The sequence below is a fragment of the Nelumbo nucifera genome, chromosome 7 (assembly GCF_055504915.1).
Source record: "Nelumbo nucifera cultivar China Antique chromosome 7, China Antique-T2T, whole genome shotgun sequence".
Lineage (NCBI taxonomy): Eukaryota > Viridiplantae > Streptophyta > Magnoliopsida > Proteales > Nelumbonaceae > Nelumbo > Nelumbo nucifera.
The window spans coordinates 12,160,562-12,185,923 of NC_142655.1; the positions used below are offsets into that span (position 1 = coordinate 12,160,562).

The window sequence follows — 25,362 nt, forward strand, 5'->3', positions numbered from 1 at the left end:
CTAACGGATCTACCTCTCCCATTTGTGGTGTTGGTGATGTTGATCTTACTTCCTTATCTTTATCCTCTGTTTTATATGTCCCCAAGTTCCCTTTTAACCTTATGTTTGTTAGTAGATTAACCAAGTCACTTAATTGTTCTATAACCTTTTATCCCTCTTCCTGTGTGTTTCAGGATCTCAAGACGGGGATGAAGATTGGTGGAGGGCATGAGGCAGGTGGATTGTATTACCTTGATGGTGGTGGCCCGCCAGTAGCATTTCATTCATCTTTTACTCCTCTTAAATGGCACTGCATACTTGGTCATCCATCTCTCAAGTCATCTTCCATCATTGGATTGTGAGTCATGTCAGCTTGGGAAACACCATGGAGTCTCTTTTAGCCCAATAGTGATAGTTGTGTCTTAAGTCATTTTTCTTTAGTTCATTCAGATGTTTGGGAAAATAAAGTGGTGTCATACAATGGTTATAAGTATTTTGTAATTTTTGTTGATGACTTTTCAAGGATGACATGACTTTATCTTATGAAAGATCGCAGTGAATTGTTCTCTATCTTTCAAAAGTTTTATGCTGAAATACATACCCAATTTGAAGTTCATATTAAAATTCTTCGCTCCAATAATGCAAAAGAGTACACCTCAACACTATTTCAACAATACATAGAGCACCATGGGATAATTAATCAAACTTCTTGTTCCTACACCCCACAACAGAACGATGTGGCTGAACAGAAAAACTGACACTTGAAACTGCTCGGTCCATTGTGCTTAATATGAATGTCCCTGTAGAGAAGATGGGCCGAATGGCCCATAGACAGTTAGTTCATGTTATGTTATGTTATGTTATGTTTCTCTCTGTTGTGGGCCTTATTCTGGGCCCATACTCTGTATTATTCTGTTTTTTGTATTTTCCTGCTCTCTCAAGGGCCTCTCTGTAATTTGTCAAAGATTAACTTATTAATAAGATGTTTAGAGTGTTAGAGTGGGGTTATGTTCGAACCTCTTACTCTCTAACACTCATTGCCGCCAGCTCTTTCTTCTCTACTTCTCTTGTTTGTTCTCTTTTCTGGTTTGCATCTAATCTCAAACAGTTCCACACATCAAGTGGGCTGTTTTTCAACTTGGTATCAGAGCAGGCCATTGCTTGGCGTGTCCCTCATGTGGTTCTAGTTCAGCCAACTACATGAGGAGGTTCTAGGGCTGAAGTTTACAGTCATCCGCCTGGTTCTTGGAGGTCATTGGAGGGTGCCCAAGTTTCTATACACTTGGAGAAGGGTTCGGTGACCAGGAGGAATCAGAGAGCAAGTTTTTCAGCCTGATTTGAAATCAGAGAAAAGGGATTCCGAAGCTAGATTTCGAAGCTAGCTCAGAGAAAGTGTTCGGCCTGGTTTGAAGTTCAAACCAGAGATACTGTAAGTTGTTTTCTCAGTTCTTTGCTGAGTTATTTTTGTTATTTGGGAGGACTGTTAAAGCATTCAAAGCACACCTCCATTCGGCCCACTGTTGCTGGACTGATTTCTGGGTTATTCTGGAAGTGTGGTTCGGCTGTTATTGGGCTTCCAAACTGCTAAAAACTGATCTAAATTAAGTGGTACAAGCCTCTACTTTAGTTCAGCTGCTTCTTGGACTTAGACAAAGTGTTCTTGAAGTGATTTCTGCTTGTTAACAGTGAAGTGTTGACTGTTGCATACATAGTGTTTGTAAAAAGTCCTCTTAGGTACTGTGGACTGTTTTTCTTTGTTCTCCTTGGGAAATTATTGTTGGGAACCAAGAATACATATTGTTTGGAGGCCTACTACTTTTTCTTGAAGGCTGAATCAAGGTTTCTCCTCTTTGAAAGTGCTGCCACCGAACTTGGTTCTCACGGCTGTCAGTTCTGAACTGAGTTTTGTGTGTTGTTGTGTTTGCTATTGTTCAACTCAATCTGAGTTCCTTGAAATCAGATCACTTTTAAGGGCCTGCTGAAACCCTAATTGAAGTTGTTACATAATGGACTTCTCAGAAATTGAGAACAAGAGCACTGCTGAATATGGACATAATTTGGGAACTACAACTGATTCCTTGTTGGCTGTAACTACAGTTAAACTGGATGGAACCAATTATTTGGCCTGGTCACAATCCGTAAAAATTCATATTTGCAGTAGAGGAAAGTGGGGGTTTATCTCTAGGAGCAAGAAAGCTCCCCCAGAGGAGGATCCCTCTTATGAGAAATGGGTGCAGGAGAATTACACAGTGATTGGGTGGCTTGTGAACTCAATGCAGCCACAGATTAGCCAACATTACCTGTGGATGAACTCGGCTAAAGAAATCTGGGATAGTGTTGCAGAAACTTACTCCCAGAAGTTGAATGTTGCCAGAGCTTACAAACTAAGAAGTGATGTGAAGAATCTAAGACAGGGGGAGAAGTCACTTGCAACATACTTCTCAGCCCTAAAATCTATATGGCAAGAGATTGATTTGATAGAGGCCGTGACATGGGATACCCTTAAGGATGCTGAAACATATAGGAAATTGGTTGAAAGGAATAGGGTCTTTGAGTTCTTGACAGGACTGAATTCTGAATATGACATTACAAAGCAAAACATCTTGTCCAAGGAAGATGTTTCATTGTCTCAAGCATATGCCTTGGTCAGCAGTGAAGAAAGCAGGAGGCAAGTGCAGGTTCAAGGGGTCAGTATCAATGATCATTTTGCAAATATGGGAATCAAACCCAAAGGGGTTACAGGAGCCCCCAGTGGCACAGGAAAGGAGGTAGTGTGTGAATATTGCAAGAAGCCGAAACACACTAAGGACAAGTGCTGGAAATTGCATCCCAGTCTTGGCCCTATCCGATTCCAGAAGAAGAATGACAGTAGAAAGACAGGAAGTGCACATACAGCCACAAGTACAGATACAGAGTTTGAGTCTGCAAGTGCACAATTGGCAGCCATGAAAGCTGATTATGAGAAGTTTGGAAGGATGATCAGCCAGCTTGAAGGTGTAACTTCATCATCCAACCCTTCTGGAAGTCCAGCCACCACTGCATTTGCTCACTCAGGTATAAGGGCTTCTGCTAACCATGCATCTACCTCAGGTAATCCCAAGACCCCTTGGATCATTGACTCAGGTGCTTCTGATCACATGACCAACCTTTCCACTTTGTTTGTGTCATATGATTTGCTTCCTGGTCGTGACAAAATCACCTTAGCTGATGGTTCTCTTGCCCCCATTTATGGCAAGGGAACTGTCAAGCCTACAGACTCTTTACTTTTATCTTCCACTCTTCATGTACCAAAGTTAAATACCAACTTGTTATCTGTAAGTAGCTTGACCAAGTCATTGAATTGTTGTGTAACCTTTTTCCCTTCTCACTGTGTGTTTCAGGACCTGAAGTCTCGGAAGGTGATTGGGAGTGGCCATGAAGCGAATGGAATATACTTTCTCGACACCCCTGGCCAATGCTTTGATCATCCCAAGAATGCTGCTTTCGGTTCTACTTCTTCAGAGTCTGTCAGTCAAATTATGTTGAGTCATTGTCGGTTGGGTCATTTACCTTTTTCTGCTTTAAGTCATTTGCTTCCTAAACTGTTTAAGGGAGTCAGTGTGTCCAGTCTCAGTTGTGAGTCATGTCAGTTGTCAAAGCATTGTAGAAAAAATTACCCTGTGAGCAATAAAAGATCCTCTTTTCTTTTTCATATTGTACACTCTGATGTGTGGGGACCTTACCACTTATCCTCTATGGGGGGCTACAAATACTTTATCCTGTTTATTGATGACTTTTCTAGATTCACTTGGATATATTTAATGAAATCCCGAGATGAAGTCCCGAGACTTGTGAGGCAATTTCATGAGCTTATTTTGACTCAATTTGGTACCAGAATTAAGGTTTTCAGATCTGACAATGCAAAAGAGTATTTTGAGAAGAGCCTATCCTTGTATCTCTCTGACATGGGGGTTATTCACCAAAGCTCCTGTGTTAGAACCCCTGAACAAAATGGAGTTGCTGAGAGAAAAAATAGACATATTGTTGAAGTTGCAAGGAGCCTTTTATTTGCCTCACATGTTCCCACAAGATTTTGGGGTGATGCTGTACTTACTGCTACCTATCTCATAAACCATATGCCATCCAGGGTTTTAGGGTTTAAATCCCCCTTCAGTCTTCTTCATCCAGATAAGGATCTCTTCCCAATTCCTCTTCGTGTGTTTGGTTGTACCTGTTATGTTCACATTCCAAGTGTGCAGAGACACAAGTTTGAACCAAAAGCCCACAAATGCATCTTCCTCGGTTACTCCCCCACACAAAAGGGTTATTGTTGTTTTGATCCAAAGACTGGCACCAGACATGTCTCTATGGATGTTACCTTTGATGAACCTTCTCCTTTTTATGGTTCCCCTCAGGAAGGACATTGTCAACAGGGGGAGAGTCTGTCACAAGTTTTTGCTCTTCCCCTTCCTGTCCCAGTTCAGTCTCCTGACAAATCTGTATCCTCACAAAATGAATCGAAGGAGGATCAGCCACTCCATTCCTCTTGTCCTAGTGCTCCTATTTCTTTACCTCCTCGTCCTACCCATAATCCCAAAGTGTATCAGAGGCAGAGATCCAGGAATGAGCAAGTGGTTTCCCTTACAACAGATGAGGCTCATACCCTCCCAATCACAGATGAGATACCAGGTACTGCTTCAGCTCCCTTGGAATCCCCCTTCCCAGATCTTGATGTCCCCATTGCTGTTAGGAAAGGAAAGCGGAAGTGTACTGCACACTGCATTTCCAAACACCTTTCTTATAACCTACTTTCCCCTTCATATTGTGCCTACCTCTCTTCAGTTGCTTCTAACCACATTCCTAGGTCTATATCAGAAGCTCTTGGGATTCCAGAATGGAGAGATGCCATGCAGGCTGAAATGGATGCTCTACATGAAAATGGTACTTGGGAGGTGGTGGATTTGCCTGAAGGGAAGGATCCAGTTGGATGCAAGTGGGTTTTTACCATTAAATACAGGGCAGATGGGACTATTGAGAGGTACAAGGCCAGACTTGTTGCAAAGGGCTACACACAGACATATGGGATTGACTATCTGGAGACTTTTGCCCCTGTTGCTAAGATGACATCTGTGAGGGTTCTTTTATCTCTGGCAGCTCACTTTGATTGGCCTCTCTATCAGTTAGATGTAAAGAATGCATTTCTGAATGGTGACTTACATGAGGAGGTCTACATGTGTCTTCCTCCAGGAATGTATGGGAAAGATATGCAAGGAAAAGTATGTAAACTGAAGAAATCTCTTTATGGCCTCAAACAATCTCCTAGAGCCTGGTTTGAGAGATTTAGAGCTGCACTTGTTAAATTCGGCTATGTTCAGACACAGTCAGATCATACTCTTTTTGTGAAGAAAAGTGGGTCTCTAGCAGTGTATCTCATTGTGTATGTTGATGACATTATAGTGACTGGTGATGATGTCTCAGGCATTCTGGGCCTTAAGTCTTTCCTCCGTACAGAATTTGAGATTAAGGATCTGGGGGAGTTGAGATATTTCCTTGGCATAGAAGTTGCCAGATCCAGGGATGGGATTCTTATTTCCCAGAGGAAATATGTCCTTGATTTGTTGTCTGAAACTGGAAAATTGGGTGCAAGACCAGCTGCAACTCCTCTTGATATGAGTCACAAACTTTCAGCTTCGGATGGAACTTTGTTGGAAGACAAAGGGGTCTTTCAGAGACTTCTTGGGAAGCTTTTGTACCTGTGCATGACTCGGCCAGATATTGCGTATGCTGTCAGTTGCATTAGCCAGTTCATGCATGCTCCTAGAGATACCCATATGGCAGCAGCAGAACGGATTTTGTGCTATCTGAAAGGCTCTCCAGGAAAAGGAATTCTATTTGCCAAACATGGTCATCTGAAACTCGAAGCCTATACGGATGCTGATTGGGCTGGAAATATTGATGATAGAAGATCTACTTCAGGGTATTGCAGTCTGGTGGCTGGTAATGTTGTCTCTTGGAGGAGTAAGAAACAAACAGTTGTGGCTCGATCCTCCGCCGAAGCAGAATATAGAGCCATGGCACATGGAGTCTCGGAATTGTTGTGGTTAAGGTCATTAATGGAAGAACTTGGGGTAGATCATGACAAACCCATGATGTTGTACTGTGATAATCAGGCTGCCATCAACATTGCTCACAACCCGGTACAACATGATAGAACCAAACATATTGAGGTTGATAGACACTTTATTCGTGAAAGAGTCTCCTCCGGTGAAGTGTGTCTTCCATTCATTACTTCTGACGGACAACTGGCAGATTTTCTCACCAAGGGCATTTCCAAGGCAAGGCTTCAACATGACACTGGCAAGCTGGGCATGATTAACATCTATGCTCAGCTTGAGGGGGAGTGTAGAGAAGTTGGGCCGAATGGCCCATAGACAGTTAGTTCATGTTATGTTATGTTATGTTATGTTTCTCTCTGTTGTGGACCTTATTCTGGGCCCATACTCTGTATTATTCTGTTTTTTGTATTTTCCTGCTCTCTCAAGGGCCTCTCTGTAATTTGTCAAAGATTAACTTATTAATAAGATGTTTAGAGTGTTAGAGTGGGGTTATGTTCGAACCTCTTACTCTCTAACACTCATTGCCGCCAGCTCTTTCTTCTCTACTTCTCTTGTTTGTTCTCTTTTCTGGTTTGCATCTAATCTCAAACAGTTCCACACATCAAGTGGGCTGTTTTTCAACTGTCCCAAAGCGTTTTTGGAGTGGTGTTGTCCTAACATCATGTTTCCTCATCAACTGGATGCCCATGTCCATCCTTGGAAGTCAATCCCCTTTCTCAGTATTGTTTCCCACTCTGTCTCTGTTTCCTCTTACCTCGAGAGTCTTTGAATGTGTTTGTTTTGTTCAAAATTTGGGGCCTGGTTTAGACAAGTTAGATGCACGTGCTACTAAATGCATCTTCCTTGGATACTCCAGAACTCAAAAAGGGCATCAGTGCTATAACCTTAACTCTCATAAGTCATTTGTGTGTTCGGATGTCACTTTCTTTGAGCCAGTCCCATTTTTCTCGAGTACTAAGGTCCCTTCTCCTTCCCCCATGGTTCCACTTCCTATTCCAGACTTCCAGTTGAGGACCCTCTTCCTGTGGTTCCTGTTCCGTTTGCGGATCCCCCTCCTGTGGTTCCTGTTCTATCTCCTCCCTCTTCCGTGCAGGTTATTACTGAGAGGCCACCAACTCGATAAGTGTATACTCACAGAAGAGCACTGGCCCCTCCTCCAGTTCAGTCCTCGTTGACAGATCCTGTGGTTGCACCTCCTCCTTCAGACCTTGATCTTCCTCTAATACCATGATTTCCTCCTACATAGGTACAATATCCACTTGTGGATTTTCTATCATCCACAACACCTGCCTAGTCAGCATCTGTGTAGACTTCCACCTTCAGATGATTGTGTTTGTTGAATAGTAACCCTATTCCTAGATACTTTTTCAAATACCTAAGAATCCTCTCTGCTGCCTCCATGTGTGGTCCCTTAAGGGAATGCATGAATTGGCTTAGGACCCCAACTGAGTAAGCATGTTAGGGCGTTTCGTGGACAAATAAAGCAACCTTCCTACTAATCATTGAAACCGTTTCACATCTTTTAGTGGTTCACCATCACAATTTCCCAGTTTGTAGTCAACATCCGTAGGGGTGTTGGCTGGTTTTGCACCTAATGAGAGGCTAGGAATTCCTTCAACTTTTGTATTTCTGTGCTCCAGTTTCCTGTAATGATGATATCATCTACGTACACTATCAATACAACCACTTGTTCTTGACATCTCTTCACAAAGAGAGTGTGATCAGACTGACATTGCTTGAACCCCACTTGTTGAACCACCATATGAAATTTACTGAACCACGCTCGAGGAGATTGTTTTAGACCATAGAGAGACTTTCCTAGTTTACACACCTTACTTTCACTTCCATTGGCACAAAAACTAGGGGGTTGAACCATGTACACCTCCTTCAGATCACCATTTAAAAAGGCATTCTTTATATCTAGTTGGTGCAATTTCTAGTCAAGGTTTGTAGCCAATGATAGAAGAACCCGTATTGAATTCATCTTAGCTACTGGAGCATATGTCTCATCATAGCCAACACCATAAACTTGGGTGTACCCTTTAGCTACCAGCCTTGCTTTGTACCTTTCAACTGTCCCGTCTACCTTGTGTTTCACTATAAACACCCACTTACACCCCACCAGGTCTTTCCTTGTTGGAATATCGACCAACTCCCATGTTTGATTCTTATGGAGGGCATTGATCTCCTCCTTTATAGCATCTATCCATTCAGGGTATTTTAAAGCCTCTGCCACATTTCTGGGTATGGGAATACTATCAATTGCAAATAGGAAGGCACGGTGAGAGGGGGAAATGTGGTCATAGGACACATACTAGGTAATGGGGTGTTTGGTAGTGCATGACCTAACCCCCTTTCTATGAGCAATAGGAATGTCAAGGTCATCCACAACCAAAATGGGGGCTATGGGATCGATAGGTGTTGGACTTACCTCCTGGGAATCAGACAGTGTTGGTTGCTTAGTGTTTGGTGGCTCCACATCTTTGCCACATTGCTGATGTCTACCGCGTTTGACATTGGAAGACACGAAAAGGAGTGAGATCCAGAATAGAAGGAAGGGAGACTTGACGAACTTGGGCTTGCTTCTCCTCTTCCACATTACTCTCCCTTTGAGGAGAAGCAGGGAAGAATGATTTAGACTTAAAAAAAGAGACATCCATGGAGACAAAGAACTTATGACTAATGAGACCAAAGCATCGATAACCTTTTTGCGAGGAAGGATACCCCAGAAAGACACATGGAATAGACCGAGGATCCAACTTACCATGGGACGGGGACAAGTCATGGACAAAAGCACGATAATCAAACACCCTCATGAGAATGGAAAATAAAGGAGATTGAGGAAACAACAACTGATGAGTGGCCTTGTAGTTTAACTCTTTGGAGGGCATGCGATTTATGACATAAGCAACAACAAGTACAACATCAACCCAAAATCGTTTGGGAACATTCTTATGTAACATCATCCCTCGGGCTACCTCAAGGAGGTGTCTGTTCTTTCTTTTTGCAACACCATTTTGTTGTGGTGTTTTTGCACATGAGCTTCTATGAATGGATCCATGGGAAGCAAATAACTCATTTAGCTCACCACAGAAATATTCCTTCGCATTATCGGATTGAAAAATCTGAACTTCAACATGGAACTGTGTAAACATCATCCTTTGGAAATATCTTACGATCTTTGGGACTTCGTCGCTGCTACGCATGGGAAAAGCCCATGTATAGTAGGAGAAATCATCAATCAATGTAATAAAGTACTTATACCCGCCCTCCGAAGTTATGGTAGTAGGCCCCCACACATCAGAATACACAATATGGAAAGGGAAACTTGATCTTTTATTACTTGAAGAAAATATTGTTCTACATTGCTTTCTCAATTGACACATTTGACAAAGGAAATCTGACACTGAACATGACTTAAATTAAAAAGGAAACAAAGACTTTATTATTTCAAAAGACACATGACCTAACTGATTATGCCACAAAAAAATTTGTCAGACTATGAGACTCTGGAGATGACACTGAGAAACCAGCCTTGTTGTCGAGAGTGTAGAGACCATCCACTAAGCTTCCTCTACCAATCGTCCTCCCAGAAGTTAGGTCTTGAAAAATACATGAATCAGGAAAAAAGGTTACATTGCAGTTTAATGAATTTGTGATACTACTAATAGAAAGAAGGTTGATAGGAAGCTGAGGGACATGCAAAACATTATTCAAGTTAAGTCCTTGAGGAAGGGATATTGATCATTGGCTTGCAATGGAGGAAAATGATCCATCTTCAAGTCTCACCTTATCCCTTCCTGACAAAAGGTTATAAGAACTGAATAGGTTTGGCTTACCGGTCATGTGATTAGAAGCCCCTGAGTCAATGATCCAGGGGGAATCAGTGGCTGTGGAGACATGGAAGGCAAAAGCTGCATTACCTGATGCAGACACAAATGAAGTAGAAGGGTTACCGGTAGTTGATCTGTCCATCTGGCGCAAGGCCCTACCATATGATTCCAAGTGACTATGGAAGGAGTTCATAATGTCTTCCTTGGGGTCAGAACCAATGAAGTGTTCTCGAGTAGTATTAGTTGGCACCCCAACAAATTGAGTTTATTGGGTTACCATATTTGCTGCATTGTGTGTTGTATTAGTCTTCTTCTGACTCTATACCTTACCCTGTTCTTGGTTCTTTACAGCCCACTTTGGTCTCCCATGGAGCTCCCAACATGTGTCACGTGTATGTCTTGAAGGACGGTAGTGGGTGCAGAACAACTTATCCTTATCATCAGCTTTCTTGGAACCATTTTTCTTTCCCATATTATTTCTACCCATTGCAGCTAATGCTACCTGTCACTCTCCCTCAGTTGTAATCATCACACTTCGCCTACTTTCCTCAGATTGAACAAGGGCATACACCTCTTGAACCAAAGGCAACTCTTTACTTCCTAAAATCTGAACCCTAAGGGGTTCATATATTGGGTTTAGTCCCAACAAGAAGGCGAAAACCGCTGCTGAGAAACCGTCTTCTTTTAGGCTCTAGCATCATCCTCATGTTTCCATTCTATATCTTGATAATGGTCCAATTCCTTCCAAACTGAGGTAAGGGCTGAATAATAGACTGGTAGATCTTAGCATAGTGCCTTTGCTCAGAATAGGTGGTTTTGGCCTGTCCCCATATCTCATTTGCAATATCTGCCCACATAAAGTTCTTTTTCACATCAGATTCCATGGCTGCAAGAAGCTAGGGCATCACCATACCGTTTTCTTGGTCCCACCGATCATGTTCAGAAGTCCCACTCTTGGGTTCTTTCACCCTTTCATTTATGTAACCAACTTTTTCCCTTGCTGTTACATAAAGTTTTACACCTTTGGCCCACTCCAGGTAGTTCAGACCATTTAAAGGGGTAATCGGCATAGGGAACATCATACTTTCAGTCCCCATACATGCTGTACCACGGGTTGATGTAACCCCAGATGAGGCAGAATCATCATTCGCCATTTTCAAAGGCAGGTCTACAAGTCAAAAACAAAACTGCAGGTGCACAAGACCAGTCCTCACACTAGTACTACTTCTAACTGTCACAATTAGGGCAAAACTCCACACACTGCTTCTGAAAACATGTACACACTACTAAAGGGCTACTTGCAGCAAATAAGTCCAGAAACAGTCCAGAAAGAAGAAGTATACTGCTGTAAACTCTACACTTCACACACCAATTTAAACACAGCACATACCTGGACAAAGGGGATCACACACCCCTGTACAGCACCTGTACGAAGGTGCAAAAAACACAACTAGGCCTTCACAATATCAGCCAAAGGTAAAAAAGGAAGCTTCACAGCATCGGCCTCCTCCAACTATGGTTACCTTGGTGCTACGACCAAGGAAGAACCCAGAAGAAGCAACAAAAGGTATTTCTGATCAGTCCGCTTAGATTCTTTTTTGTCTTCACAGTCCAAGAAATCTGGTGCCTGGGTTGAATGGATACTTCTCAGCGGAAAACACAACTCCTATTGCCCAGAGTTGTGCTCTGATACCAATACCATGTTATCTTACAAGAAAAGAGGAAGAAGAGAGAGGAGAGAAGAAAGGAGAAGAGAAGAGGAAGAAAAAAATATGTGAGTCAAAAGAATAGTGCTGGTGACGCCCAGCATCTATTTTATCTTAATGTGTTATAACAAAATAAAGAATAAAGAAATTACAAGTATGTCCCTGGTGGTACACCCTAAAAATAAAGAAAAACAACCAAATTACAAGTAGGTCCCTGGAACCCCACACTAACACCCTGTTCTGCTCACAACAACCAACCCGAATCTGTCAAGGCCAGAAGAAAAGAAAAACAACCTGGCTGAGAATCACCCTTCACTATTCCTGATCAAAACTTGCACTCCTTTACTTTGCCAACCAGTCTAGGGTGTGAGAATAGGGAGAGAATGGATCTGTACACACAGATCAGATTAAACACTAGAAACAAGAGAAGGAGGATGCACAAAACATGTCACTCGGGCATCCCATGACTTGCTGGAACACTCCACAATGGTGAACACCACCTGCAGGTCATGAACAGAGAAGAAACCTTACTAAGAAGGTTTACATGGTCCATGAACAAGAACTGGAAGCATCTCCTTTGATTCTATGACCAAGGACAAAGAAAAAAGTGAAGAGAATGAAAGGTTGCTTCGATCAGAATCATCAGATCAGGCTATAATGCTGTTGTTCCATGTATGATGAAGAAATCCAAGAAGAATGAACAGTGCATAGTAGAAAAAAGAGTCCAATCAATCAAATCTGGTGCTCTAATACCATATTTTCAGCAGCAGAATCTTTAAGAAAAGGGAAGAAAAGAAGAAATAGAGGGAAAGTATTTGGAGTTAAAACGAATAATGGAACAGCAGTCCTTAATATTTATACTAGGACAACCATAAAAGAGGGAAAAAAGACAGATCTGCCCTTGACACTAAAAACGTGGCTTAAATTTACATAAACAACAATTATCTTATTAAATAACTTAGACATAATGAGCCTATCTCCCCAATACCTTCCCACACCTCTATTAGAATACCATCTGGTCCTAACGCTTTTCCCTTCATCCTATTTAGCGCCTCTTTCACTTAAGCAACTCTGATTTTACGAAAGTATATGTTATTTCCAACACTATTAGTATGACTAATCCCTCCTTTGGTAGTGCCTCTACATGTTGTTCATTTTATAATTTTTCAAAATAGTTTATCTATCTTTCCTTAATTTCTCCATCTATTATCAAGACACTTTGATCTTCCTCTTTAATACACTTAACATGGTTTAAATCTTTGTCTTTCCTTTCTCTCATTGTTGTTAGCTTATAATTTCCCTTTTCTCCTTCCTTAGCACCTAGTTTATGATAGAGTTCATCCTTCATTGTGTGCCTTTAATTTACCTTTCTTTTTAAATTCCTTTCTTATGGTTCTATATTTTTTCGAAGTTTTCTCTATTTTTAGATTTTTGTTACTCTTTATAACATGCTCGTTTAAACCTGATTATATTTTGAACCTTTTCATTCCATCACCAAGTTTCTTTAGCACTTTTCCATTTCCCTTAGATAGTAGCTGTGAAACACACTTGCAATAATTCAGAAATAGAGAAAAGAGAAGAAAAGAAGAGGAGAGAAGTTTCAACAGAAGTTTGAAGGAGATGAGAGAAAAGAAGAGTTCAATCTCTTTCTCTTTAGCCCTATAGGTCTCTTTTACTTCTTTTAATTCTAATCTAAGTACAATTCCATGAGTGCCCTTAATAGGGCGGTCAACACTAAAGAAACAATAAAAACAAGTAAAAGGCCCATAACTAAGGTCCACTACTTAAAGAACATAAACAAAAAACACGACTTAAATAAAATAAAGAAACTAAGGTGTAAAGAGACTGGGCCGAATGGGTCCTAGTATCTTCTTTTGTAATATTTTTTCTATTTTCCTGTTAGCTAATGGGCCTCTCTTAATGGGCCTGTTATTTCTTTTTGTTTGATCTCTTTATGTTACTGCCTAGCTGGCCGCCCACTTAAGGGCATACTTGTAATTATTTTAACATTAATTTTTAGTAAAAGGGATTAGAGAAGGGAGGGAAGGATTATTCGAACCTTACTTTTTCTTCCTCCACTCTTCCCATCTTCTTCTCTTGTACTGCTGTTCTTATTTTTCTTCCTCTCTTTTCTCTCTAACTTTTCAAGTTTACACCTATTTTTGAGGACTGGTTTACATCTTAAGGCCCATTCGGCTCATTCTCACTACACTCCCCCTCAAGCTGAGCATAGATATCAATGCCCTGCTTGCTTACATAGTGTTGAGGCTTTGCTTTTGTAACTCCCTTAGTTGGAAAATCTGCTACCTGCTCTTATGATGCAATAAAAGGAAGGCACACCTCCCCTAAAGCCACTCTCTCTTGTATTAAGTGTATGTCTACTTCAATGTGTTTAGTTCTATCATGCTGAACCAAGTTGTGAGCAATGATAATAGTTGCTTGGTTGTCACAGTATAACATCAGTGGCTTATCACACAAGATATCCATCTCATCAAGGAAATATTTAAGCCATAACAACTAAAAAACCCCATGGGCCATAGCCCTGTACTTTGCTTCAGCTGAAGATCTAGAAATCACTGATGGCTTTTTACTTCTCCAAGCTACCATAGCACGATAGTCTGATGTGGACCACTTGTCATATATATTATTTGCCTAATCAGCATTTGTATATGCTTTTACTTTCATATGATCATGTTTAACAAATAGTATACCCTTCCTGGGAGTTCACTTTAGATAGCATAGTACCCTTTTGCAATAGCCATATGTGTATCTCTAGGGGCATGCATGAACTGGCTTATTACACTTACAACATATGAAATGTCCGGACGAGTCATACATAAGTACAGAAGTTTCCCCAATAATCTCTGAAATACTTCCTTATCATGTAAAAGTGTCACCGACCTAATTCGTACAAGAGAAATCACAAGAGAACATAGTAGAATTCTGGGGTGCCTAACTAAATGAGTTGACCCCCACCCCAAAGAGCCTAAATATATATTAATTATATGTATTTACAAAGGAGCCCTTGAAGGGCTAAAGGAGAAAAAGAATAATTACAAAAAAGGGCCCATGGAGGGCTGAAAGATAAAAAGAAGACAAAGACTATAGTACAACAGAGACCATAGGACTATAGTACATCAAGTGCCTCCTCACTCCCCTTCAAATTGATGCTGAGACATAAGCATCAGTTTTCTCACACGATATAGATGTCTAGATCTCATCATAGGCTTCGTAAGTATATCAACAATTTGCAAGTCAGAAGCTATATGTGGAAGAAAGATAGAGCCAACAAGAAATAGATCCCTAATAAAGTGACAGTCCACCTCAATGTGCTTGGTTCTCTCATGGAACACTGGATTAGATGCAATCTTGATAGCGCTTGTGTTATTAGCATAGAGAGTAATAGGAAAATGGAGGTGAACACCAAGATCAACAAGGAGGGAGTGAAGCCAAACAATTTCACTGCACATTGATGACATAGCCCTGTATTCGGCTTTTGTAGATCACTTAGAAATTGTTTGGCTTCATTCCCTCCTTGTTGATCTTTGTGTTCACCTCCAAGATCAACAAGGAGGGAAGGAAGCCAAACAATTTCATTGCACACTGATGACATAGCCCTGTATTCGGCTTCTGTAGTTGACTTAGAAATTGTTTGTTGTTTCTTGCATTTCTAGGAGATAAGGGAGTCACCCAAAAAGACACACCACCTTGTAGTAGACCGTTTGGTGTTAGGGCCACCTGCTCAATCTACATCAGCATAAGTCCTCAACTGAATAGGAGAGGAAGAAAAAAAGAGTAGTCCCTAAGATAAAGTGCCATGAACATAACAGATAATTCGGTGGACAATAATCATGTGGGGTTGACATGGGGGTGAAACAAACTGATTAACTACCTAAACCACATGAGAGATGTCTGGGCGAGTCGTGGTGAGATAAATGTGGGACCCAACCAATTGTCGATATAGAGTAGCATCAAGCAAGGTCCCATCAGATTTAGACAACTTGACATTGAGTTCCAAAGGTGTATTAACTTATTTGGTGTCTATAAGACCAGCAAGCTTAACAAGATCAGATGCATACTTGTGCTAACAAACAAAGTAACCTTGGTTACTACGATGTACTTCCAACCCCAAGAAATAAGTAAGAGAACCCAAGTCTTCTATATGAAAGGAATTGTGAAGAAGAGACTTGAGTTCTTGAATTCCATCCTTATCATCCCTTGTCAACAACATGTCATCTACATACAACAACAAGATAGTAATGCCTTGAAACCTTTGATGGAAGAAGAGAGAATGATCAGAGGCACTCTGATGATAGCCAACAGCAACTATGACATCTCGGAATTTCTCAAACTTGGCTCGAGGAGCTTGTTTGAGACCATAAAAGGATTTTTTAACTGATAACCAAGGGAGGGATCACTACTATATCTAGGAGGAGGCTTCGTGTATACTATCTCCTTCAGATCACCATGAAGAAAAGCATTCTTCACAGCTAATTGATAAATGGCCCATGAATGCACAACAGATAAAGCTAGAAGGATACAAACTTGACTGTATAAACCCAACGACTTCCAATGACTAAAACATCTAAGGGAGAATTACCAAATCCCAAGTGTCATTCTCCTGTAAGGCATGAATTTCTACATCCATAGCATCTCACCAATGAGGACTGGTGGTGGCTTGTTGATATGAGCAGGGAATATTTGTGACAATAATACAATAGACAAGGACCTATTGTTTGAAGGAAAACCATAGTGGTTAGGAGGTCTAGAAATATGAGAGGAATGATGAAAATATGTGGTAGGAATAACAACAGAATTTGAAGGAACATCACTTATAGGAGCATTAGTGGGAGGATGATCTAGGTCGGGAGGAAGTGGGGTTGTAGGCGTAGGATCTAGGGCACATAACCTTTTGCGAGAGAAGACGAGGAAGTCCTTCACACCAGCAGGAGGAGAAGTATCCTGCGAGTTAAAATTCTGCAAAACAGAAATAGATGGAGCAGATAGCTTTGCAACAATAGCAAAAAAGGAGATATGCTCAAGGAAAACAACATTCCGAAAAACCCGAATATGATGAGTAGATGGATCATAACAAAGAAATCCTTTATGATCTGGACTATATCCCACAAAGGCACACATAACAAACCGAGTAGATAACTTGGAACGTTCACGAGACAGGAGATGAACAAAGCAAAGACATCCAAAAACATTGAGGCTAGATAAATCTGGTGGACGACCAAACAATTTCTGGAAAGGGGACATATTAGCAAGAGTGGATGAGGGAACGCAATTAATCAAGAAAACAATAGTACTAGCGGCCTCTACCCAAAATGAAGGAGCATGAGATTCTTGGAATAGGGTTCCCGTAACATTGAGCACATGGCCACTCTTACGCTCAGCCACTCCATTTTGTTGAGGTGTATCTGGACAACTTCGTTGAACTTGTATTCCACGACTTCTCAAGTAGGATAAGAAGTCTCTATCAGTGTATGTTGCCCCTGAATCTGAATGGAGAATACATATATGAGATTGAAACCGGACTCATATCATAGCATGCCAAAGCTAAAATGTAGGATATACTTCTGATTTATATCTCAAAAAGTAAATCCATGTATACCTGGTACAATCATCAATAAACAAGACAAAGTACTTGTATCCAAGTCGATAAACAATAGATGAAGTCCAAACATCACCATGTATAATTTCAAATGGTGAGGTGGCATGCTTAGATGTGTGAGGAAAAGATAAAGTGCGGCTTTTACTCAAACGATAAGAAACACATGAGGTACCAAAAGTATTTAAAGATGGAATTTTATTTTTAATAGAACCAGAGTCGAACAAAAAGTTCAACTTTTCAAAATGAGGATGTCCCAAACGTTTATGCCATAAGTCCCAAACATTATTTCTTTGCCCAATAAAAGATTCAGAAGTAGATGAACTAAAATATGCTAATGATGTTGGTGCTTTAGAATTCTCGAACTCCAATGCAAATAAACAGCCCAACCTACACCCCTTCCCTTTTACCTTCCCAGTATACTAGTCCTAAATCAAACAACAATCATGAGAAAATGTAAGAGTATATCCTCCATCAATAAGTTCACCAACAGAAATCTGACTTGTAGTGAGGTTAGGAACAATAAAAGTTTTGGTAAGAGGTAAACAGGCTATAGATTACAGCTTAAGGGATAGGTCATTGCTACCAATGATATTCAGTTTTTCACCATTGGAAGTAATGATTTGTTTATGATGGGTTTTAGAAATGATATCTGGGGGTTTAGGGAAAGCCCCTTTCGTGTGATTAGTTGCTCTGGAATCAATGATCCAAATGTGAGATTGAGAAGAACAGTAACCAGAAAACTCACTAGATAGACCAATAGCAAAAAATGTAGAAGAAATAGAAGAGGATACCAGTTGCCGAATTCTGTCCTTATCCATAGATGCAGATGTAGAAGCCTCACCCTTGGAAGAGGAAGTATCATGGTTTGACCAATTGACCCTTAGTCACCTGATATGCATGCACCCTTAGTCACCTGATACCCGGTTGTTGAGCACTAGAACCTAAGGGTTGACCATTTCGATAATTATGCCCTATGGTAGACTCTTGGGCATATTTCCTCGTCTTCAATAGGATGCTTTCCCATGGATACAGATATTTGTTTCATTAATTCAGTCATAGAATCTTTAAGGGCATTTATATCTGAACTAAGGGTTTGTATCTTCTCTTCAAAAATTGCTTTTGTTTCTTCTTGGGCTTTGGTTAAAGCTTCTTGGTTCTTAGACAAGGCTTCTACCCTAGCAGAAAGTTCAGCATTGCTAACCATGATGATTGGGTATTAATGAAATGTTAATGGGATGAAAGTAAAAGGATGCAATGCCAATACAGACAAAATATCACAAATAAGTAATCAAAATTCTAAACTAATGCAAGGCACTCTTAGAAAATCTAAAATTCCAAAAAGAAACTATGCTAGGTTCATGCAAGAACCTTCCTTGGGCTTCAACTAGGGATGAAAAGACTCCATTAAGCCTCTCCGAAAACCCTCCCACTGGGCTACATAAGCTGCTAACTAATCATATGATCAGTTCTCCATACACACTGTGTATGGGCCAAGAAAGGAGAAAAAAAATGTTAAGGTGAGAACCTGCTCTGATACCAAGTTGTGGAACACACCTATAATAATCCAGAAAATAGAGAAAAGAGAAGAAAAGAAAAGAAGAAAAGAAGTTTCAGCAGAAGTTTGAAGAAGGAGATGAGCGAAAAGTAGAAGGGAAGAGAAAAGCAAAGAGTTCAATCTCTTTCTCTCTAGCCCCATAGGTCTCTTTTATTTCTTTTAATTCTAATCTAAGTACAATTCCATGAGTGCCCTTAATAAGGCGGCCAGCACTAAAGAAACAATAAAAACAAGTAACAGGCCCATAACTAAGGCTCACTACTTAAAGAACATAAACAAAAGACATAACTTAAATAAAATAAAGAAACTAAGGCCCATTCAGCCCATTCTCGCTACAATAGTTAAGAACATATTTGTTTTCTGCCAAGGATGTGTTATATAAAAGTTTTTCTAGGAAGTTCTAATACAAATTTTGCAATCTTGCTTTATGTTAATTGCATTTGGAATCCAGAGTTCCTACTTTTTAGGTCAAAAGTGTAGAGATATGGGGCTCTGGTTGTACTTTAGTTTTATTCAGGAAACAATATTGAAAAGTATTATTTGAGTATGGATCTGGTTAGTTGGATCAATTATATGGTTTTCTATCTGGGTTTGATGTAATATCTAGCCAAGTTAAATAATATCGCATATGGGTCATAGAATCTGGGTTAACATGTGTTGTTTGACTTTGGTTTGTGTATGGTCTTCTATTCTCTTTGAGTATGTGGTGAGTGAGAGGGAGTAAGGGGTTTCATTTTGTCTTCCTCTATTTACTGAACTAGTAGATTTGTGCAGCTCTCTCCTGTCAATGTAGGCCATCAAGCAAAACCATGTTAAATTTTTTCCTCATTTCTTTTTTATTTTTTTCTCCTCTAAAGGCTTATGCTTATATTTTTCTTTAAAGTTATGATTTTTTTATACTTCATTTTTTGTCTTGTTTCCTCTATAAATTCAATCCAACAGTGCCTCACTTGTTAGGTTAAGTGTTTCCAATTATATTGATACATAATACACTTCTGTTAACCATTCAGCTTGCAGACATAATATGGGGTGACGCCAGTGAGGATGGTAACCAAATTGTGCCCTACCCCAAGGAAAGTGAAGAGAAATCAGTGGTTACGTTTGGAGATGACAATAAACAACAGAATGAGGATTATAGCACTATTAAGCCTGCAGAGCAAAACATATCAGAAAATAAAAATGTTGTTCCTGACTCTAAGCAGGGAAGCAGTTCTGACTTTGAGAAAAGTGGCCTATCAGCTCCTGGGTTGGACATTGATTCTTGGCCTGATTTACCTTTATCAATTGGTGTGTGCAATAAAGCGTATTCAGGCATAGATGCTCAGGAGTCAATCGGTGAAATTACAAATAATTCAGAAAGAGGTAATACGATTCAACAGTTCTTTATATTGTTTAATTGGAATGCTTTGGAATTAAGTTAAATTTGTCTGAAAATATTTGTTCTCTCTCTCTCTCTCTACAGCTGATGCATCTCAGGTTGATAATGAACCCGAACTGTTTGGGACTAATGAAGATAAAGAGAAGAATAGCTTTCTTGGTTATGGTTGGGATAACATTGGCAGCTTCGATGATCTTGATAGAATCTTTAGGTAATAGATTTCTATATGCTTTTTTCTGAGCTTTGAATGAGTTCTCATATTCATGGCATACGTTTTGCTTGTTAGTACTTTGACTGAAAGACAGAGTAACAATAGTTTTATTCTTCTTTTGCACAGTCAAATGGCATATGTCTGACCCATTATTCTCACAAGTGATGATTTTGCAGAAACGATGACTCAATATTTGGCCGTGGAAGTCTTGTTAATGCAGATGAGCTGTGGCCATCTTCTACAGATGTAATTAGCAGCCCAGGAAAATCTTTTCCCCTCTCTGCAGGATCCCCAAGTTCAGGGTTGGGAGCATCGAGGAACACGCCAGAACAGTATGGAATTAATATAGAAGTTTTGCCACACATTAGTGAGTCTCTTACCCATGGAAATGAGAAGATAAATGATCCTGTGGCCTGTGGTTTACAAAATGTACATCCAAGTGAGGATGGCATTCCTGAGAAACAGCACAGCTCATCTGCTGATGCAATAGTTGAATCTGCTGGAGGAAAAAGGAAACTTTCATTGAAGGAGAAGGTTTGGAATTTCATTGCAAATCATGATAAAATCAAAATTTGCATATTCTGTGATTCAAATGTTCTGGACAAAGCATAGGAAATTCTTACTTGTTTGCTTTGACAGACAACTCCTGTAGCAACTGGGGAAACAGCAGCATCTAGCTCTCAGCTTGCTAGTGAAAATAGTGCAGCGCAGAATGATTGTGCAGACAAGGTACTCTCTTGACTAACTAATCAAAAATAGAAAAAGGCACCCTCTTGAGTCTTGAATAAAAGTACAGAATCCACAATCTGGCTTGGTTATTTGTTCAAGTCAGTATTTATGCTCCTCAAGGACAGTGGGGACTCTTGGTTTTTTGCTATTTGAATAAATAAAATTTTATCTGTAATCAGAAATCTTGAATACAAAAGCTGCTCATGTGCTAGCCCAAAAGGACAAATTTTTTTATGATGTGCCATTGGTGGAATAGTCCATCTGACTAGATGGAAAAATATATTTGTAATATTTTTGCTTGTTTAGTGATATTTCATTTATCAAAAAAAAAAAAAAAGACATTGGGTACTCTGCCTAGATGGGAGTTCATATTATACAAGTACTGTAGGACAACTGAGTGAATCTTGCACTTGATTCATATTTGCAACACTAGACATAGGATCTCTTTATGTCTCTATGCTCTTATCTACCTTTAATCTTGGAATATTTTCTTCATGGAAAACATATGAATATATAATATGCTTATTTTATGCCTGTTCACATATTTTTATTAAGGAAAGGTACCTTGTATAGTACTTGTCAAATATACCACAAAGTACTTGTAATTGTCAAGAAAATAAAATATGCTGAAAATGTTGATTTAAAATGACATGATGTAAGAGATATGTATTCTAATTTAATTATTTATAAGTTCATGACTATTTATCTGTGTTTTCATTTTAAGTAGTGTGAAGAATCCTGATGTTCTACCTTATTTCTATAGTCCTTGTCGTACACTATCATGTATTCTTTCTTTCTTATTTTCTCTTCTTTGCCCTGCAAGGGCGTTTCTGTAAATGCTATATATATTCTGACTCTCTAGGGTGGGGTTGACAGATTCCTGTTTTCACCCTAAACTGGTTGTGTGGCATGGTATCAGAGCAGGTTACTCCATAAACTGTGTTTGTTCCATGTTCACTCATTAACCTCTCAAACCTTGCTGGTTTCTGGACTCATTGACTGAAGCTAGGGCTGTTTCAGTCAACTCTAATCCTGGTTACTCTGTTCTGTGATTTCAGCAAGGGAAATCTTCATAGAACTCCTTGGAGAAGCATCTGTTCAAAGTGAAACTTTAACTGGTGTGTTGCCCAGACCTGGTTTACCTACTCAGAAAATCTCATCATGATTGGACAAGTATTTGGGGAGTTCTGATCTCTCCTCTCTTGGATGGAAGTTTCTGGAAATCTGCATATCAGGTTGGTGAATCCAACCTATCTGCTCAATAGGATATCCTTTGTTTCTGAGAGCCCTAGTTTTAGTGTTGCCCCAGGGTACTCTCACTCCATAAACCACTCAGTTGTATTTCAGATTCAGTTCTGGAGAGTATTTTCTCCCTCCAGTTCAACAGTCCTGAAACTCTGCTGGCTTGGACAGTTATCACTTAGAACTATCAGATTGGATCTGTTTTGGCATTTTCTTCGAAGGATTTTGGTTCCTTCATAGCTTGGCATATCTCTGTGGATTGCATAACTGAGGTGAATGACCATATATACCTGCTGAACCTGATCTCTCTGCTATTTCTCGACTTGTGGGCAGAACATGAATTAGTTCACATTGAGCCATCTGATTCAGCGGAGTGTGTTAAGTATCTACAGAAGCACTTTGAGAGGAGGAAGGTGAACCATTTCCTCATGAGACTGAGACCTGAATACGAGATTATTCAGTCCAATATTCTAAGTAGGGGTACATTACCAGATTTAGATTCCGTGATGGGAGAGTTGCTGAGAGAAGAGACTAAACTTATGGCTGCTACAAATCTGGAAGGAAAGCAATTTGAATTTGAGGCTGAAACAGTTTTTATTACACAAGGGAGTAAGAAATCTGGTGGAAAGGATATGTTTAAAACCCAATGTTATGAATGTAAAGGTTTGAACATATTGCTTCACACTGCAGGAAGAAAAATGTTTGCACATATTGTAAGCAACATGGTCATATCATTCCAGATTGTCTTGTTCATCCCTCCAAAGGTAGTATGAAGAAGAATCAGACACAGGCTTACCAGGTATCTGAAGGACAGATGGCTGGTGCACCCAGTGCACCTAGTGTCAAAGGTGAATCTTCTGCTCCTATGAACAGGGAAGAGATATGGGAACTTGTATCCTTTGCTATCTCATCTGCATTTTCTGCTGTTGTCCTATTTGGTGAGTTCTTTGGTTATTATTCCTCTTCCTCACATGTTTGGATAATTGATTCTGGGGCTACCAATCATATGACTGGAACCTACCCCAAACCTTCAAATAAATCTTTGGAGACCCATCATAATCATATTGTTATTGCCAATGGTGAGAAATTGAATATCAATGGGAGTAATGACTTGTGTTTGAAGCTCTCACCCTCGTCTTCCCTTTCCCTTACCAAAACCTTCATTGTTCCCAAACTTATTACTAACCTTATTTCATTTGGTCAATTGGATGATGAAGGTCACATTCTAACCTTTTCTTCTAATGGTTGTTTGATTCAGGACCGGTGCACTAGGATGGTGAAAGGGAAGGGGCATAGACTGGGCCACTTGTTTGCACTGGACTTCGAGGGATCTCAATCAGCATAACCGTATGCTTATTTTAGTTCTTCTTCATTTAATTCTGGTTTGGGTCAAAGAAATAACATTTGGGATCTATGGCATAAATGTTTGGGTCACCCAAACTTTGAAAAACTTAAATTTTTGTTTGACTCTGGTTTCATTAGAAGTAAAATTCCCTCTTTGCAAACTTTTGATACATCTTGTGTTACTTGTTTCAGTAAGAGTCATACTTTACCATTTCCTCACAAAGCTAAACATGCTACCTTACCTTTTGAAATTATACACAATGATGTATAGACTTCCTCTGTTGTTTTACGTTTGGGGTAAAAGTATTTTATATTGTTTATTGATGACTACACCAGGTACACTTGGGCTCTACTTCCTCAGACACAAGTCAGAAGTTTTTCCAACCTATCGGTTGTTTCACAAGGTTTTTAAAACCGACTGGACAACGAACCGGTCAAGGGTCTGGTTCCCGGGTCGAACGGTCGGCTCGTTCTGACAAAAAATAAAAAAGGTCAAAACCGTTGAGCGGTTCGAATGGTTTAACTGCCCAGGTCAGCGGTTTGCTTACCAATTCAACGTTTTTTGGCAAAAATCCGGTTTTGGGGAAAAACAGAACCGGTCAGGTGGCTCGTTCCCGGTTTTTCCGGTTTGACTGTCTGGTCTGGCCCGGTTTTGAAAACCATGTTGTTTCATGCTATGGTTCGAGTTCGGATTCAATCTAGTTTTCGTATCCTACCCTCAGACTTAGGGGGAGAATACAATGATGGTGAATTTCTGTCCTACCTAAGAAATCTTGGGATACGAGTTCAACAGAGTTGTCCAGACACTCCTCAGCAAAACGGTGTGGCAGAATGCAAGAATGGGCATATTCTCAGTGTTGTGAGAACTCTTCTTCAGGAGTCTCATGCACCATCTTTGTTTTGGGTGGAAGCAGCTAGCACGGTTGTGTATCTAATTAATTGTGTACCTCATCTGTTCTAGCTAACATGTTTCCTCATCAAAAACTATTTGGTTCTCCTCTCAATCTCTCTAACCTTCATGTTTTTGGATGCTTATGTTTTGTACTTCTTCCCTCTTGGAAACATTCCAAACTCAGCTCAGTCAGTTATATGTGCCTTTGTGGGGTATAGTCCCAGCCACAAAGGATTTCTTTGTTATGATCCTTCTGCTCATCACACCCATATCTCTTGGAATGCCATTTTTCATGAGCATATTTCTTTTTTTAAGGAGTAACCAAGTTATTTACACCTTCTGTCTCTGTTTTGTATGACTTTGACTCACTAGATGCTCCGTCTTCAATGGCTTTGAAGGATCTCCTCGTCTTCTATCGCAAGCGAGTTCGGATCCAACACCTACGCCTACAACCCTCCTTCCTCCTGGTCCAGATCCCCATTCTGTTATGGACACACCGCCCGGCAGCGCACTGCGGCACAGTCATAGGCAGCAGCACGCACAGCAGGCCGCACAGCAGTAGGCACCGCCCGGCAGCACTGCACAGCAGCACGCACCGCTCGGCAGCGCACAGCACGCACCGCACGGCAGCAGCACGCACCACACAGCAGCAGCACTAGACAGCAGCACGCACCTCACGGCAGCAGCACTGCGAGACGCGCGCACCACCCGACAGCAGCAGTAGGGCGGGTTCCACATGACAGCTCATCAGGGTGGGTCCACACTTATCTTACCACATCAG

At 40.4% G+C, this 25,362-nt stretch overlaps 1 protein-coding gene across 4 annotated transcripts in view; it reads left to right on the plus strand.

Moving 5' to 3' along the window:
- The window catches only part of LOC104608821 (agglutinin-like protein), an 82,740-nt gene that overhangs the window by 11,027 nt on the left and 46,351 nt on the right, over positions 1–25,362 (plus strand). For 3 of the 4 annotated variants that reach the window (XR_016078659.1, XM_088891743.1, XM_010274915.3), the window contains exons 2-5: positions 19,796–20,147; positions 20,248–20,374; positions 20,551–20,908; positions 21,014–21,103. Coding sequence is in view for 3 of the 4 variants with exons in the window: in XM_088891743.1 (XP_088747869.1) it covers positions 19,796–20,147; positions 20,248–20,374; positions 20,551–20,908; positions 21,014–21,103 (927 nt within the window). In the remaining variant the exon portion in view is untranslated. Of the gene's footprint in view, positions 1–173; positions 12,837–19,795; positions 20,148–20,247; positions 20,375–20,550; positions 20,909–21,013; positions 21,104–25,362 lie in introns of those variants that run through there. The other variant, XM_088891741.1, reaches the window with a different exon arrangement.